General features: G+C 33.0%; 2 protein-coding genes across 5 annotated transcripts; both read right to left on the bottom strand.

Annotated features, from left to right (window-relative positions):
- Positions 1-596: 596 nt before the first annotated feature.
- LOC8282388 lies at positions 597-9,434 on the bottom strand. 3 transcript variants are annotated; one of them, XM_015723331.3, is made up of 11 exons: positions 9,244-9,434; positions 7,466-8,162; positions 6,512-6,689; positions 6,182-6,410; positions 5,692-5,831; positions 5,155-5,441; positions 4,790-5,002; positions 4,211-4,702; positions 2,928-3,596; positions 1,352-1,882; positions 597-1,053 (listed from the first exon to the last, which is right to left on the bottom strand). In XM_015723331.3, exons 2-11 carry the CDS (start codon positions 7,739-7,741, stop codon positions 829-831), a joined length of 3,240 nt encoding a protein of 1,079 aa, XP_015578817.2. In that variant the 5' UTR covers positions 7,742-8,162; positions 9,244-9,434; the 3' UTR covers positions 597-828. The 3 variants fall into 3 exon arrangements, with proteins under 3 accessions (XP_015578817.2, XP_048236020.1, XP_048236021.1); XM_048380063.1 differs by having other exon boundaries at positions 9,261-9,434; XM_048380064.1 differs by lacking the exon at positions 9,244-9,434 and adding an exon at positions 8,732-9,126.
- Positions 9,435-12,427: 2,993 nt separating this feature from the next.
- LOC8282387 (binding partner of ACD11 1) lies at positions 12,428-16,528 on the bottom strand. Of its 2 annotated transcripts, none has more exons than XM_015723340.3 (8): positions 16,347-16,528; positions 16,147-16,250; positions 15,810-15,885; positions 14,837-14,908; positions 14,696-14,758; positions 13,960-14,303; positions 13,222-13,345; positions 12,428-12,764 (listed from the first exon to the last, which is right to left on the bottom strand). In XM_015723340.3, exons 1-8 carry the CDS (start codon positions 16,356-16,358, stop codon positions 12,744-12,746), a joined length of 816 nt encoding a protein of 271 aa, XP_015578826.1. In that variant the 5' UTR covers positions 16,359-16,528; the 3' UTR covers positions 12,428-12,743. The 2 variants fall into 2 exon arrangements, with proteins under 2 accessions (XP_015578826.1, XP_002525721.2); XM_002525675.4 differs by having other exon boundaries at positions 13,960-14,300; positions 16,347-16,526.
- Between the last annotated feature and the right edge of the window lie 1,985 nt (positions 16,529-18,513).

Genomic DNA, 18,513 nt, shown 5'->3' with positions numbered 1-18,513 from the left:
TTTTTCTATTTTTTTTAATTAATTGATGTTTGATTTATATCATATATCTTTTTTTATCTATCTAATTATAAAGCTATTTATTACAACTATTATTAATTTTTTAATATTATATTTAAGAAAAACTTATTAATTAAAATAGAATTATTTAAATTTAATAAGAACTATTTAAATGTATCTTGCAGAAAAAGAATATAAGTTTATTAATTTTTTAATAAAAATAATAATTAATTATCAGTTTCCTTGTTAATATATTCATATTATTTGAAATTTTTGAAGAAAATTAGAACATGGTAGAAGATAATTCATTAAGAAAAAATAAAAATAAAAAAAAAACTGTAAAAAAGAAAAGAAAAAAAAAAAAAAAACACAACACCCTATGAAAGAAAAGAATACAAAAATCCCATACACGATGCAACTTTTCTCTTACTCGAAGAATCCAAGATTTTCCATGGAGGATTTCTATCTACTCCTTTTAGTTTTGATTTTGATAAATTTAGCCAATATTGTTTTGATAATTATAGCCAATTGCCAAGGTTGGTATAAGTTGCTCATATAAATTATATTGAATTAAAAAAAATTAATTTAAACACCAAATCAAAAGTTAAAAAACTAAATTTATAATTATTTCAAGAAAAAAGAAAGGAGTGATTAGTTTAAAGAAGAGAATGTACATCCGCTAATCTAAAATAAATTAAAACCTGAATGTACAAAATCAGTCTGTACAGTTAAATTCAGAGTGATGGAATGAACTGAAAAAAAGAAGCAAAAAAGAAGAGCCTAATTGGTAATTGCCACATACCAAAGCAAGTATCCAGCTGCTGTTATTCTTTAAGTTGGGTTCTTCACAATCTTGACGCGGCTGTAGAAGCGCTTCAAGTCCTTCATAGCTTTCTCTTCAATCTGAATTGAACGAATTGAAGAGGGAGTGTCAGTCTCAGGTTTGAACCAACGGTTCATCCCTGGAGAATCTGATGGCGACCCCTGACCACTAGAAATTGCGAATCCAGCTGTCCTTGTCTTTGGACTATAGGAATTTTTCTGCGGATGTTTTCCCTGCCGCATGGCAAAGCAAAGAATGATAACAAGTGCAAGTTCTGTCAGATTAGGTTAGAACACATGAATGAAGACCTAATACACGTACACCAAATTTTAGGACAAAAGATAGAAGACTCGGTAATTTAAAGCAATGTATTGTTCAAGACAGGTTTGTCATAGCATCTTCCAGGTAATGAAACAACTCGTGTCTGTACTATACTATTTGAGCTTAAAAACAATCATCACTTCCACTAGAGCACCCAATTATTGTTTTCAAATATAGAACACAAAAAGGGAATGAAGTCACTTTATGTACCTGCTGCATTTGGATGTCTCTAAGTGATGGTCGGGAAAGAAGTGGAGGAGTTCCAGAAGCCCAAGGAGGTGGGCTTCTTTCTGCATCAGATGCCTCCAATGTACCTGATGAGACCACTGGTATTGGTTTTGAAGGCAAGAAGGAACTCAACAGAAATTTCCCCTCACTTCTACCGTCAGAATAATCATCCAACTGATCTTTATTCCTAGTTGGTTGGTTCAACTTGATTTTGCTCTGTTCGTCCTGGATTTCCCGAAGTGAAGCAAATCCCTTAGACGCCTTAGCCCCACCCCATGCAGGACCCTCAGTTCTTGGTGTTTGTGGAGGTGGAGGAGCAGCGTCTTTGGGGGTCTCATCAAGAGCACCACTGAGAAACATTGAAAGCCCACCCCTGCGATTTTTCTTCTTGGATACTGCCGGAGATGAACTCTTATTCTTTGGTAAGTCAGAACTGTCTTTCTTCTGAACAAGAAAGGCAAGCTCTTTGAAGGCTTGGTCTCCTACACTTTCCTCAAATATGGTTTCTTCCCCCTATCAAAAGTCACAACATCTTAAAAGCTCAACAGATTTTACTTATTAGTAAAAGTAAATTTAATGTCGGACTGATTCTCCGCTAATTCGTGTAAGACCCCCAATGATAACAACCTTCTTAGCATATGATAGTCACTCTGATAATTTCCATACTGCCCATTTATGGTCCAAGTAAAGAGAAAAATTTGGAGGCATTCAAAATATTGAAGCAGGAAGAAGAGAGGAGGGAGGGGGAAAGGAGGGTGAGGGAAATGATGGCTTTAAAATGCTCCCAGGTACTAGTTTTGAAATAATATCCTAAGGATGAATATGATGATAAAATCAGATGTGGGGATTCAGCGAATAACGACCTTAAAAAATATAATCTTCTAAATAGGAGTATAATAGAATAACAACCTCCAATAGCAAGAGTATCATAGGATTGTGTGTTTTCTGAAACATACCACAAATAAACTTTGATGTTTACTTCAGAGAATTGTAACTGTCAGAGCTCTACGAGAAAGTAATGGCAAGCTAATTCTAGGCAAGAAAAAATACCCAGCTCTTGTACAGCCAACTTTTAAGGCCTGGTTGGTATCACTTTTCTATCTGATATTTGGTTTTTGTTTTTCAGTTTTCAAAACGAAATATATTCATAAAATATTTTTTCTTTATCATTTTATTTCTTAATACAGAAAATTAACTTTTCACAACCCAGAAAACCAAGAAAAAAAAATGAAGTTTGTTTTTCTGATTGTCTCAGCTTGTTTTCTTCAAATAAACATTTTGAATCTGAGAAATGAAAACAGAAATGATATCAAATAGGCCCTAAGGTACTGAACTGCAAAGTCCACTCGAAGCATTGATCTTTAGGGAAACACCAAGACATTCTCATTCTAAAACTTTAGCTACCTCTTAAATTCCTTCAATATACTCCCATGAGAACTGTCCCAACTCCCAAATCCATAAGTTATATATATAACAGAAAAGATGCATCAAGGATGATGCAATTCACATTTGCTGATAGGGAAATGAGTTCACTAAAGAGTTTCACATCGTTACGTACCTTACCAAAAGAAATTTGAGAGATCTCAACATGTAATGGATCCTTTCTTAGGTTTGGTGCTACTTCAGTTCCAGTAAAACCAGAAACTGTTTCCACTTGTACTCCCTTTTGTTTGCTCTTTCTTCTTTGTTTTCTTGATGCCTCAGACTTTTTATTCCCTTTGACATCAGATGAAACTACAACTGATGTTTTCGGCTGAGCCATCTCAACTGGTACACCCAGCTCAACTAGCGAACTTTCAAGAGCCGACCTTGTTTCAAGCTTCGCAAGTTGTTGGTCATCAAGAAGGCGCCCATTAGATTGTTTGGCTTCAAGCATGTCAATTTGCTGTAATTTCTTTCGTAATGCACGAACTCTTTTGGAGATGCCTTGGCTAGGATCATCTTCAGACTGTAGAAAGAAATCTGATCTTTGCTCTGCAATCCTCACGCTTGACTTCTTTTCATGATTGTCTCGTGTCCTTGGAATATCACATTCACTATCCTCCTCTTCACTATTCATGATTACGGGAAAAGTAGCTGTTGGTGTTGGGAGCCTACGATGACTCCAAGCTTCGGATGACCTTAGGTCTAACAGGTTTTCAAGATTAGCAAGAACTTCAGGTGAAGCACTTGCAAAAGCATGTGATGCAACAGTCAAAATATAGTCAAGGTTGTGAATAGCAATGTCCTGCAAACAACATGTTGAGAAAAACATTAGTTTTAAAATGTCTGAACATAATATAGCAATAGGAGATACATTAAAGGATACTTTTCTCTCCCATTGTACAGTTTCTTCTTTTCATCAAAGAAAAGAAAGCACTGTGATAAGATGCTTGGAATAGATACATACAGATTCAATATGAAACATGGAAGCTTCTTTTATAGCATAACTATAACTACCTGATGCCAAGTGCAGGTGATTAACCATGACTTTGGTAGAGTAATTCAGAATGACATGAGCTAAAGCATGCATTTCTTGTCAAAAGAAAATCTCTTCCAGGAACAAAAAATAACCCCTCCCCATTTTTGAGTAATAAATCTAACATTAAAGAGTCAATTTCCTTATATTAATGTCATTAGTAGAAGTACATAAATATCAGGTGACTTAACTAGAAAAAGGGAGAAGGAATCCGAAAATTATTGGAAACAGATGCAAAAAAACTGAAAGAAAACAGATATAAAGCTAAAAGATTTAACCCAAGGGATTCACAATTTAGTAAGCGCGGCAGAATCAGAAGTTATTTGAAGCATATGATGTATATTCTAAACATTCTTTAAACCTCCATTTATCACAGGAAGTACCTCACAATGCTTCCTCAGATCTTCTGCCCCAAGTGAATCTGCAATTTCAAGCATTTGTACAGCATTTCGTGGCTCAACTAGACTTTCTGCAGCCACTTTTTCACATAGAGATTTTAAGCTTGGTACGGGCCTTTGTTCAGAATCATCCTTTTGTACAGGGGATGACCTGTGATTAGACTCTCTATCACTAAACATAAAATCTTCATCAAGCTCTTCTACTTCATCACAATCTTGCAACTTCTGCTTCTGATGACAATCAACCACACTGGGAGGATAGACAGGATGATAGAGAGAACCAACAATCAAGAGATGTGTTTCACCAGCTGCAACAGCAGTAGCTTTTTTTACACCCTGTAACCGAGTGACAACTGGCAGCTTATCCTTACCTTCTTTCCCATCCCACATGTACACATCACCCAGAGCTGTAACCACAGCATTCCAGTACTTCCCCGCAGATATGCTCACCACTTTTTTTCCACACAATGAGTATAGCTACAAAAGGGGGAAAAAGAAAAAGCTGCCATTTAATTTATGTGGAGAGTAGGAAATCTACAGACACCAAGTTCTTTGGTATAAAACCTGTTGGCATCTAAGATCGGGATCAGAAGACACCCAATAAAATAATGCACCATCATCTGTGAGAGCCAAGCTGTGAACCATGCCTGCAGCTATAGAAGCCACATGAAGTCGTTCCATGCGATGGAACTTCAAGGGGCTATTACCACTTTTCTTCAAATTCCTAGCAATTACAACACGTCTTGGAGTAACAAGTCGATGACCCCATGTGTATACCTACCATCATACAGAGTATTCATAAGTTTTCACTCCAACTACATATCAGCGACAGCAAGATATACACGAATCCCAGCCCAGGCAGCACAAAAATCATAAAATTAACAGATTTAGCTATGCATGAAGTAATGATGCAAAATAGGCAAAATTACCTCCCCATCTGCTCCTAATACAATTGTGTGATATTTAGCCGCTGCAACTCCTTTAAAAGTCTTGCCTTTCAAGTACTCAACCACTCTCGGGGTGTAATTAGATGCCGAGTTAGATGTGCCATAACCAAGTTGACCCTCTTTATTGCAACCCCATGTGAAAACTTCACCAGAATCAGAAACTACGGCCGTGTGCTTGTTTGCTGCAGCAACAGCAATAATCCTTGACTTTAATGAACTCACCCTTCGAGGTGTGGGTTGGGTATCCACAGTGTAGCCAAGTTGGCCCTCTGCATATCATCATATCAAAAAGGTAAATCCTGTAGAAATCATAAATGCAGGAAAAATATCAATAGAAAAGGAAATGTTGCTTGTTGCCTATAACATCCATGATACAAAGAGTAAAATTTACATTACATTTTCAGATTCAGAAATGGCTAGTAATATCACTGATAATGAAGGGAACACAGAACTGCACTTGAAAATTCAATAGCTTGGCAAATCTTGGCATGCATAAGTCAAAAGAAGTTGCTACTTTACCTCTATTGGATCCCCAGGTGAAGACTTCCCCACTCTCAGTAGCAAGAACAGTATGATGTTTGGCAGCTGCAATTGCCTTCACGCGGCGTGACCCTAGACCGGATGTCAACTGACGGGGAGTGATTACTGCAGCTTGACCGCTGAAAACAGTATAATAAAATGCACCAGATTGATGATTCACATAACAATCTAAAATTATAAGCTAAATGGGAAAATTGTCGTTTGCATGAGCAGAACATACAGCTTATATTATTTGAGCACTAAAACTTGAAGAAAAATTGTAATATTCCATCTGTATCTCAATAATTGTGATCATAGAATTGAAGATGATAAAAAGAGAAACAGAACCCAGAAATTTCAATACTGCACCCAAAACAACAATATATGTGGCTCATTACATAAATGATCAAATTTAACATTTTGAGTTCATAATGATTTGAAATAAATAAATGAAGTTGCAACTTGAAAAATTCAAATTCATACACTATACCTATGGATATCAAAATCAGGATGCCCAAGGCGGCCACCCCTTCCAAATCCCCAGGTATAGACCTCACCATGAGCACTAACTGCTATGCTATGGAACTTAGCAGCAGAGACCAATTTAATTAAAGAACTATGAAGTGCATCAACTTTGCAAGGTAGCTTTTGTAGGTGAGCATTTCCAGTTCCCAATTGGTAATTGGCACCACTTCCCCAGCTAAACACCTCAGTAGTCACTAGAGACAAACAATAGTTCGAGATTATACCTCAGAAAAATCACATTATTTTTGGAAGAACAGGATCCTCATCAATTATGTAATAGCATAGAAGTAGGAACCTGAATCATGTCCATCTCCAATGGCCTGCAATACAGGCCCAGATAGGAGATCAATAGGCGTACGAGACTTAGAGTCCTCCAATGTAATTGAAGCACTGGACTGAAGAAGGACACTTGCTACCGCAAGATGACCAAAATGGAAAGCTCTATGAAGACTACTCCAACCTGATTCTCCATCCTGAAATGAAAATGGTCAAGGACTTGCAACAAGTGATAAAAGTAAAAACGTCTCAGCAAATACATAATCAGAATGCTATAGATCTGATTTCAGTACTAGAATACCCAAGGAAAATATTTTACCACCCACAACTAATAAGTATGAGGAAATATTTCCAAAGACTGTCAAAAGTGGTTCCATAAACTAAAGCAGTTATTTATAGAAAACAGATAATTAATGATAGATTCTGCTTGTGTACAACTAACACGTAAGAAAACAAGTGGATATTTGCTGAGGAACTAAAATTACATGAGTAAATACTCATTACCAGAAGTTTCCAAAATCAACCCAGATACATGTGTCTTATATGTATCCCAATGCTTAGAAACCAACAATTGTTATAAACAAATCCAAAGGGGGGCAACTTGGAAGCCACTTGAAGAAATATAATTAGGCCCATTATTCACATTTTCTTGTTTGGCTTTCAATCGATGCAATTCCTTATTCACTTTTTCTTGTTTAGCTTTCAATTGATGGAATTTCTACTGCACTTCAAATTGTACAATATATATATAAGAAATCTATAGAGCTTTAGTCCTTTCACTGGAAAGCAAAACTCTATTGATTATCCACATGAGACCTAGAGTAGCAAGTCAAAAATATAAGGGAACAAAGATATCTCACACTTTTTTGTGAGTGTGTTTATGTGTGTCGAACGAACATATCTGAACAGCAGAAAGAGAAAAATGGGTGCCGTACTAACATATTTGAACAGCAGAAAGAGAAAAGTAACGCACCCTAGCATCAGGATCAGCACCAGCTGCAAGAAGCCTCCTAACAATGGGAATGTGGTTCCTCCAAGTTGCAATATGAAGAGGAGTCAGGCCAAACATGTTCCTTGAATTAATATTACCTCCATTCTTCTTAAGTAGTGCCAGCGCTGAATCTACATCAGCCAAGGAACCTTCTCGCACCACAAGCCACAGATCTTTATGGGAACCATTAGATGGACCCTTTCGAGCTTGGTTTTGCATATTCTGCTTCGGTCCTTGCACTGAAATTGGCACCTCCATATTCTAAAATATATGGCAAATGATATTAACTAATTTTTTTTTATGTTTGATAGACTAGTTTCCAATATCTCAGGCTGTCAGATTCTGCTTAAGAGTACATACATTTTCAACACATAATGTCAAGAGCCAGAATAAGGTTTGTAGAAATTAATGAAACCCAATAAAGATACTAAACCATCCCTTGGAAAAATAATTATTTCTAGTCCGTGATAGAACGGTTTTCCTAATCAGATCTACAAAAGAGTGTAATCAACAAAAGGAGGAGTTCCGTTAACCACAGACTTAATAACAAATTGCTGCACCGCCATCATCATCAATACCCGCATCACAAGCACAAACCAGCTCCAAGAGCCATTCACAAGTGCCCATCAAAGTCAGTTCAATACAAGAGATATCTTCGATTACCAAGTTTAGCAAGACCCTACACAATAAAATCCTCCATCAGTAAAATGATCAGAATAGACCATACCAATCACTACATTAACTATAAAAACATTCTAAAAGCACTTAAGAATGTTGTGAGAAACAATTATTTCTCTTATGCAAGATATGTGGAAGGCGGGCCCTTTGGCTACAATAATCAGCTAAAAAGGGAAAAGAAATAACGGATGTCTGCCTCAGCAAAAATCAGAATAAAGATTAATACAAATAATTGTGCATTCAAGGATGACAGGATACAGTGACTAACATGTTAGGAAACCGCTTGAATACGAACAGAGTACAAGAAAACATTCAACATAACAGTTAAACATATGAATGCAGAAACGGAAGCATTTCTCTTTGTAGAAAAGAATAAAAATTTATCAGCACAACTACATTATAGATGGTATTGACTTAAGAATATATTTAGTTTGTCTCTTATTCACAAAGGAAAGCTGAAACTATTAACATTGTTGGATTCGTATTCTATCATAAAATGATATTCTGCATAACATATGCCCACTTCATCCTCTTGATCAGATATAAAATAATACAATTACGAAATCTTACAACATTGTCTGGTGACTTAGAAATGATTGATCACACTCCCAACAGACACATGACCTAAAATGATGCAAATTTTTGAGACCTAATTCCATGCTTGTTCCAAAAGCATTGCAAACAACGCCAAATTCTCACTCTAATTACACTCAATCAACAAAAAAAGAAAGGCAAACTTGACAGAAAATCAAATTATAATCATTATCGAAAACATTACATCAAGCATTAAGACTGAACACCTAGATCCAATAAGAAATGCATTTAATAATTTAATTTAAATCAAACCCACAAAGAAAATTTACAAACTTTGTATAGTAAACAACAAATCTATAACCAAAAACAACGATATTCGACCTTGCCAACCTAACATAAAAAAAAATGAAAAAAAAATCGACCCAAAAGGAAGGAGAATAAATTGAATTGAATCCAAAATTTTCTATTTTTCATATAAGCAACTAAATTTTGGTTCTTTTTTTGTAAAAATAATGATAATAAGTAGTGAAATAAAATGTATACATCACCTCTGAAAAACACTTACACTTGAGAGAGAAAGCCTCTAAGTGCTACAGAGAGAAAGAGTAAAGAATTCAATAATTATTTCTGAAGAGGATAGAGAATTCAATAACACTAATAAACATAAGCTAAAAGGGGCAAATGATTTTCTGTTACAAAGGAGAATCGAATTCGAACCGAAAGAATATACCCAAAACAAGAGAGAGGTACCAACGCAAGAGAAAGGAATAATATCTTGTTCTTCGAAGGAAGAAGGGCATTTTGGGAATTATAATAGTAAATGCTTAATTGACGAAAATGACCTTGTAGTTTTCAAGGTTTGACACGCACGAGAGTTGGGTCTGAAGTACTAGAGACAGAGACTGTCTTTAGCCACGTCACATAAAAGATACGTGTTCTAGCAGCTGTCTGACTGCCACGTAGCGATATTACAGGCTGCCAGGAAATGACTTGAATTAACGGAGAAACCAAATATTGCCGTTTCGGGTAGTTCTCTCTTTCTTTTTAGTTGTTTAATGTTGCGTCAGCCATCACGTGTCGGACGTTGAAGCTTGAAATTCCTGATCTGCCCATGGATTTGATTTCTCTTTTTTTTTTTTTTTTCAATTGAATTTTCTTTCACTTTTAGAACAATTTTTTATTGACAAAAAAAATATAAAACTGACTATGCTTTCTTTTTACCTAATAAGTTTTTACTTTTACGATGCTGCATAATCCATACTCTGTGTCCAATATTATATGAAAATTAAAATATTATTATCTATATAAACTATTTTATTCTAAATATTTATTTAGCTAAATTACACCTGTCAATTTTAGATATAACAGATATTCAAACATAAGAAAAACAGAATTTTATTTATTTAATCAATTTATAAATTTAATATTATTTTTCTCTAAAATAATATTTAATAAATAAAGAATTTATGCTTTTAACTAAAGTTATAAATTATATTCCGGTCGCTAGTTCGGATTTGTCATTGGAATGAAATATTTTGATACCGAGCATTTTGGCGTTCGTTTGGTTCCAAATTTTATAATATATATATATATATATATATATATATATATATATAATTTAATTTTAAACTATTAAAATATAACACTATAAAATTTAGTATCCATAATCTAATTAAATAGTATATTAGAAAACAACAAGTAAACATAAATACAACTTTTTATTATTGATGGAATTACAATAATAAAATATTTTTTATAATACAATCGACTAAGGTGTAAAATAGATCTTACAGTATAAAGCCATGAAAATCAGATTACATAACTCTTGAATTGTTATCATTAAATAATATAATATTAAATCACAAAAATATTTTAATAAATTAGTAAAAAGAATATATAGTTAAACTGTAAAGCACAAGATGGTGTGATAGATAAAAATAAAAAAATTATTATACACAGTCTTATTATTTTATTTTAAAATTTTATTCAATGATATAATTTTTTTTAATATAAAGTTGCCTCATCTCGGCTTACTATGTGCATCGCTTGAAAAATTTAAAACTACTAGTTCTAAAAGTAGATTTTTTTTTTTATGTGATAGAAGAGATTAAAATAAATAAATTTGAGGTCGAAAATGTTATCAAATTATTAAAAAATAATTTTATAAAAATAGTAAGTATGACATCATCACGTGAGAAGAGGGACCGTGTATATTATTTCAAAAGATTAAGTTACGAAAGAAGAAAATGATGAAATAGATAACTATGGGTATGAGGGTTCAATTTCTGTTTTATTTGGCAACATTAGGAAGAGGTCTTCAAAGGAGAAGAAGAAAAAAGATAACTGTTTGGTGTAACCACTATTCTTAGAAGCATGGATATTCTCGTAGGAACACTCCCTCTCTCCCTACCAGAATATCCTGCAACAAATCCTTCCTCAATGTTATTTTTGGGAATGCACTTCTTTTCTGTCATTCTTTGTATTAGCATTACAATGGTTTTTGTTTTAATCTAATTTTTTGAATTTCTTTTTTCTACTCACATGTAAGACTTAATGCGAGTTTTCCCTTTTTTTGTTTTCTATATTACTACATTCTGTTTAAGATATTATTTATACACTTTTTTAATTTTCCGAAGGAAAATGGTAGAAAGCAACCGCCTATCTATGGGTAAAAGGACAACTTGCAGAGTTTTGAACCCTTTGGCATCACATGCACACTAAATGTGCCAACAAGATTTAGATTTAGAGGAGAAAATCTTGCTGCTGGACGTAACAGCCAAGAATCATGTTTTTCTTGGCTTCTTTTATTAAAACGAAAAACATCTCAGAGATCTATAACCACTGATAGCCTTTTCGTGTAGGACCTTTAAGTATATTTGTGGGCATATTCCTATGAAAATAAGGCAATCACAAAGTCAGAAGAGCTGTTGCCTTGGACCATAAATCATGCATAAGCAATGTTATTATAGGGATTATGACAGGTTAGCATTTGCTTGGCAATGGCAGAATTAAGCAAAGACTAACATGGAGAAGACCAGCCCCCCAAATTTTTGTTTATTTACAATAACAAAGCAAAAATAACAACGAGAGGGGGGGCAATGCATGTGGAATTTATTCAACTTAACTGACCATGTTCATTACATAGATTCATCTTTTTGTAAATTCCAATTCACTTAAAAAGAAAAATTCTTTGGATGAACTCAATTCACTGCATGCTAAAATAAATTGCTAAATTAATGTATTAAATGATTGCTTTAAATATATGTCATTTCTTTTTACCTGCAACTTCAGTAGACTAAAATTTCTATTAGAAATTGAGAATGCATTTTATTGTTTATAATTCTTTAACATACTCAAATCGTCCATTTTCATTCTGGTCATATTCATTTCCTTAAACATTCCCTTTGTATTGCACATGGAAGACATACCACAAAGGCACATGGAAGCCATGACTCATTTATCATGGGCAAGACCCGAACAGAATGACACCCCCAAATGAAAAATTGGACCTGTTTCTGATGAGCGGTGGGTTTTGAATTTGTTGACAAGAGGAGTGAAAATAATTAGTTGATTTACAGCGCCCATGGATAGTTTTTTTCAAACACCCATTTCATAATTCCCAGAAGACGATACTGATTTACGGATCAAATAGTTATTTACAATCCAATGTTAAAGGCAGAAAACAAATTTCCAAGTCCTTTTGTGCGAAAATGGTGCATTCTAAGGCAAATGTGATTTTAATTTTTTTCTTTTTGACTTAAAATCATTGTGGCAAACAGCAGAATTACAAGGAAGTCATAGGCATATTACCCTAGGAATCAAAGAATATTGGAAAATAGGAAGAATATTGGGTTCACTAATCTTACACGCCAAACCAAAGACGGATATGCATAAAGGGAACACTGCACAAACTTCTCATCCTTCCGCAAGCATGCAACTCCAACATCAACACACTTTCTCTGAACTCAGTGATTGGAGCAACACAAGGGTCCACTGTATTTGTCCAAAAAATCTGATGAATGAGCTCCTGGTGGCACCAAAATCTAGCTTACACTGCAATCGGCGATTCCTGCAATTAAGAAAACAAAGGCATATCCAAGCCATTAAGAAATAAAGCAACGAATTGCTCATCTAAGAACAGTTCCTATAGATTAAGATCGATTTCATGATAACAATACTAAACTGAAGTTGCGGGAGAAGGAACTTAAAATTTCTAAGGGCTACTTCTAAACTACAACATTCATCAATTCACACCACCAAGATATCAAGTACGTATAAAAACAAATAAAGAATCTGTTTGCCAAATGTTTCTTAGGGCTGGTGATCAATTAGTTTTTGGGATTATAAAACATGACCACAACAAACAATCAATTAATAGCTTCATGTCTGAGGGTCGGATACAGCTACGATATCCTTAAAGGTGCAGCATATTATCTTGACAGCTTGACTAAATTCTGCATTAAACAAAGACAAAGATGACCATAAATCAATCTACATGATAATATTAGTGCCATTGATAGACTTACTTTAGCAGTCAAGTTGGATACAGCCATATTGAACTTTTCCCTGGTTTTTGTACCAGCAGCCTGACCAGCCCTTGCCACCTTATCAAAGGCCCCATTTAGCCAAGCTGCTCCAGCTGTCACATATCTGTCCAGAATAAAAACAGATTCCATTCATTTGTGCTTTCCACTATCTAAAAGATCATTAGAAACCGAGGTCAATCTGAAAATAATAATAATACAGCGACGAAAGTAATGATTCAAGACCAATTGCCTGACCCAAAAAGTCACTGAAGGACTCGACAAAGAAACAGGATCGATTTCAAAACTGCAATTCACACCCACTTTTCAGCACTGTACCAAAGAGGTTTGCTACACTAATACTATACGGATACAATTAACGGAGGTCCATTAGGACCAAAACGAACATTGGAAAACATTTCTATTGATGAACTATTGGCCTCCAAATTTATACTCAAATCAGGGGACTATCTCCAGTTACCGTGTCAATAATAAAAACAGAAAAATTAGGACCATGAAAGTGTGTCTTTTCTTTTTTGGTTTACATGATACGAGCAGGAAGGAAGGCTGACTCAAATGTGAATCCTTCCACAAGTTGAGAGTTGCATCTTCTACTAGGATAACTGGATAAGCCTGTGAGTGCAAAGCATGTCTGCTTTACATATCCATCATTTGAAGCAACTCTAAGGAATATGTCATCTGTAACAGTCGGGGAACCAGAAACAATACTAAAGAAGTTACCTGCTTGATTTGACAGCTGATCCTGTGTCATTTATCTTCCTCTCTGCCGCAAATATTGCTGCCATTGTTTTATCCGATACATGAAGCCTTTGATCCACAGACTTCACTTTCTCATTTACTACTGAAATTCCAACTGTCAATTTTTCTGTGAGCCCAACTTTTCGATCAAGAGAAAAGACCTTGGCAGATGCACTAGCAGTCAGCTGATGTTTCTCGTCAAATGCCTTGGCCTTATTCATTGCATCTTGGCCCAAAGCTGAACCTTTTGCAAGCATTGTTGAAACCACTTCTTGTGCTCTATTGACATACATTCTCCCATTATTTGGTGGGCTAGTTTTAGCCTGCTGATATAAAGCTGATATTATTGAAAGACCATATGGTTTGAGAAACATTTACGATGCAGGTGGCTAGAGAAATCAACTGAGAGAACCAGATTCCAGATTAACATGATGCAGGTGCATCCACTTACCAAACAGGTCCAGAATGGGATAAAAATACATGCATTTATAAATCTCAATCCATTTTCCAAATATGAAAGCAGAGAGCAGAGCAATTGCATGATGAACAAGTGAAATCAATTTATTGACCATTTTTCTAAGACAATAAGCATGAGCATTAAGGCTCCAAGCCTATTCCACTTTTAGACAGTCTATAATATCTACCATTCAGCAGTTTTACAATTTGACAAACATGTTTATCTGCATGCTAAAAGATTACTGTTGGTAATTTCACTTACATCCATTGATGGAAAGCTCTCAGTAATAACAACAGATACAGCATCATTCACATTTCTTACTTCCTGCATGAATAGCAGGTTTGAATATGGATATATGAAAATCATTTAAACAAGATTACAGTACTTTGTTCATCCACTTACCTGAAGCTCACGTTTTGGCACATAATTTTCAACAGGAGTTATACTCACTATTTTGTCCACTATAGTTGCTCCCTGCACCAAACATCAATGCTTCACTTTCTACAACTCTTACATGCATATTGGTAACTAATATCAAATAGAAAAAGGATTGCCAATTACAGATTGAGGACCCAGAAAAACTACACCTTCCACATATATCTAATACTTGGCTGTAACTCTTGAGCTAGGTTAATCATTCCAAAAAAAAAGCATTTTGCATCTAAACTAGGTAATTTCACCACAAGATTAATGAAAAATTAGATCAGCATTCACTTAAAACATGTAAAATCTAGTTAGTTTGACCAAAACATATAATATGCACATTAATGAATTGTAAAGAAAGACAAATAAAAGAATAAAAGCATATTGCTGGCAATTGTAACATAGAATTGATCATAATTTCCTACTGTTAGTTTGACCAAAACACATAATACGCACATTAATGAATTGTAAAGAAAGACAAATAAAAGAACAAAAGCATATTGCTGGCAATTGTAACATAGAATTGATCATAATTTCCTACTTTTATGAAGTTAGTTTGACCAAAACACATAATACGCACATTAATGAATTGTAAAGAAAGACAAATAAAAGAATAAAAGCATATTGCTGGCAATTGTAACATAGAATTGATCATAATTTCCTACTTTTATGAAACAGAAACCAAACAAAACATCAATGCTATGTACTTATTATCTTGCAAGTAGCACATAATCAACCTGAAGTTGGGACAAAAGCAAAAGAGGTTATGTCATTTGATTGGGTAATCTTGAAGAACACCACTCAATTGCTTAAAATGTAAAACATTCAACTCCTAAGAGTTGCTTATAATTTACTCACTGCCACCAGAATTAAAGCACAATTAATACACAATCAAAGCAATCACACAATCATATAGCAACAAAAACAAGAATAATAAATAAGGACCACATACGGATAATAATAAAGCAATTTCAAGTGCTTTAGGATCTTTGAATGTAACAAACGCAGTCCTTGATTCCCCATTTTCACTGCATGCCAAAGATTAAACCAAACACCAACTTTAATTAACAAAAAGAACAACCATAATAAGAAAACAATAGTCACACATGAAAACACACACAAAAAAAAAAAAAAACTGTCTAAAATCAGTTCAAAAAAATTAAATTCTTCTAGTTACTGGCTTAATTTCAAACAACTCAAGAACAAGATCTCCAATAGCTTTTAGCATTCCTATGTTTTCTAAGCAAACAAATACGAGGTAATTAAAAAAGAAAAAGAAGAAAACGCACCGTACGATGTCAATGTGTTCGATTTCACCAGAAAAAGAGAAGAACTCATGAATCTCTCTCTCGCTCGCTAGATCTGATAAATGCTTCACTTGAACAGTTCTTGTCTATCCAAAAAAAGAAATCAATCTCAAAATAAAAACAAAAAAAAAAAAAATAACTGTATTCGAAATAAAAATTACTTCAAAAAACTACAGACTTACTTGCTGCTGCATTGTAAGTTGCTCTTCTTCTTGCAAGAAAGAGGGAGGGAGGGAGAGAGAGAGAGAGAGAGGAGTAAATAAAAGAGGCAGCAAAGCAATGAGCGAGCTTGACCTGACAAGTTGGATACAGAGAGAACAATGGGAGAGCAGGCAGCAGAGAATGTACTGGTTCCCTTTTTTATTATTATTATTAGTACTACTAATCAATTAATTTGCCCCTTAGTCTTCTTGTTAATTACGTCTTCTTCCTTTCTTTTCTCTTATTTTCCCATTTTACCCTTTTGATAGTTAAAGAACAGTTGGATCCTACTTCCCCTCAGGCTTTGAGTAGTTAAATTAAAATGGCGGTTGACAGGACGGTTGGGATTTATTTTCCTCTTATGTTTTACTTATGTAGGTAGCCACATGGACTATGACTTAAAAGAGCATTTTTCAGTTCGTAGTTATGCTATTCTTTTAAGTTGGGAATAATGTTTAATTCAAAAAAAAATTATTAGTTAATATGTCATTATATAATATACATAAAGATAATACTTAAATAAAATATTTATGAATTTAAAATAATATATATTTCAAAAAAGTATTTTATTTATCATAAATAAATATATATATCAAAAAATTTATATCTTAATTATTAATTATATAACTAATATAAAAATATAATTAAATCGTTATATTACTAAAAACAAGTAATCTATTAATTACTATAATATTTTTAAAATATAATTATAATATAATTTTCTAGAATAAAAATTTTGGTTTAATTTATAAAAGTAATTTATTATTTAATAAATTAATTATATAATAAATATAAAAATCACACATCTTGCTTAATATTTATACATATAAAATAAATATATATATTAAAAAATTATGTTATCAAAATAATTATATATATTAAAAAAATTTAAAATTCATGATTTTCTTATAGATTGGATCCACCGTTCCTTAAAATTAGTTTCTAAAATAATTAGTTTTGATGAAAATGAATATAAATTGATAGCAAGTTGGCAAAAGAATAAAATTAGGTGTCATCAAGTTTAAATAATTTGAGATACTGTTGGATTTAAATTTGATTCGGTTTGAAAATAATCGACTTAAAATTTGATTTAAATTTAACAGAATTTTATAGTACTTGTTCAAAATTGACTCAATGATATAGTCAGTATAATGCTTGACTAAATTATAATATGAACATAATATTTTAGAAAAATCAAATTCGATTGAATCTTATTTGTCAGCTTGTATTTTATTTGGCTTAACTCAATTATTATATAAAAACTAGTATAGTAATAATAAAAAAAGCTTAATTATTAATTGAGAATTATGAAGTTTGAATTCAACTCATCCAGTTATCATGATTTAATTACGTTTCTAAATAAATAAAGGTAAAAGAATTTAACAATTACTGAAACTAATCTACAACATACCCCTTTTATTTATATTTTAAAATTACTTTTTGCTCGAAGCCTTTGTTCAAAGTGGCAACGAATCATTGTGTTATCTTTTCATAATTATCAAAAGAATATTTAATTTAATTTCCATTTGAAATAAGCAAATATAATGTTGTATTTTTTCTATTTATATTTGATAGTGTAATAATCACACATGGCATATCAAAACCTATTTGATGAAGGAAAAAGAAATTTATAGAATTTAGCTACAAAGCCAATTTGATTAATTAAAAAGGTTCAACTCACCTTATGAGATGGAAAATAAATAAATTTATTCACCAATTTATAGTGGTTAAAAAGGTAAAGAAAAAAACCCTTTTAGAGTAAAATTATTTTATCATTTTATATTCTAACTTGTAAAAGAATAAAAAGAAGTTTTACTATTTACTCATTTTATTAAAATAATTATAAAAATACTTCTATTTTTTATTTTTTCAAAAGTATGTTCTGTTGTTTTTAAAAATATTTATTCTTCATTTTTTTTTTCTATAATTAATTTTAAATATTTTATAAATATATATATTTTAGTAAATATACACCATTTGTTGTTCAACATCTAAATTAGACTTCATTTTCTTAAGAATGACTAATTTTTTATAAATTATTAAATTTTCCGATGTAAAAAAAGCTTAACAAACACTTTATTGTAGTCAATAAATAGTTTATAAGGGTATTTATGGAAGGAGGAGGAGTGATTATGGAAGGAGAAAAGA

This window comes from Ricinus communis, chromosome 10, assembly GCF_019578655.1.
Source record: "Ricinus communis isolate WT05 ecotype wild-type chromosome 10, ASM1957865v1, whole genome shotgun sequence".
Lineage (NCBI taxonomy): Eukaryota > Viridiplantae > Streptophyta > Magnoliopsida > Malpighiales > Euphorbiaceae > Ricinus > Ricinus communis.
The sequence above is the reverse complement of the archived record's forward strand: the minus strand, read 5'-3'. Positions and strand labels throughout refer to the sequence as shown.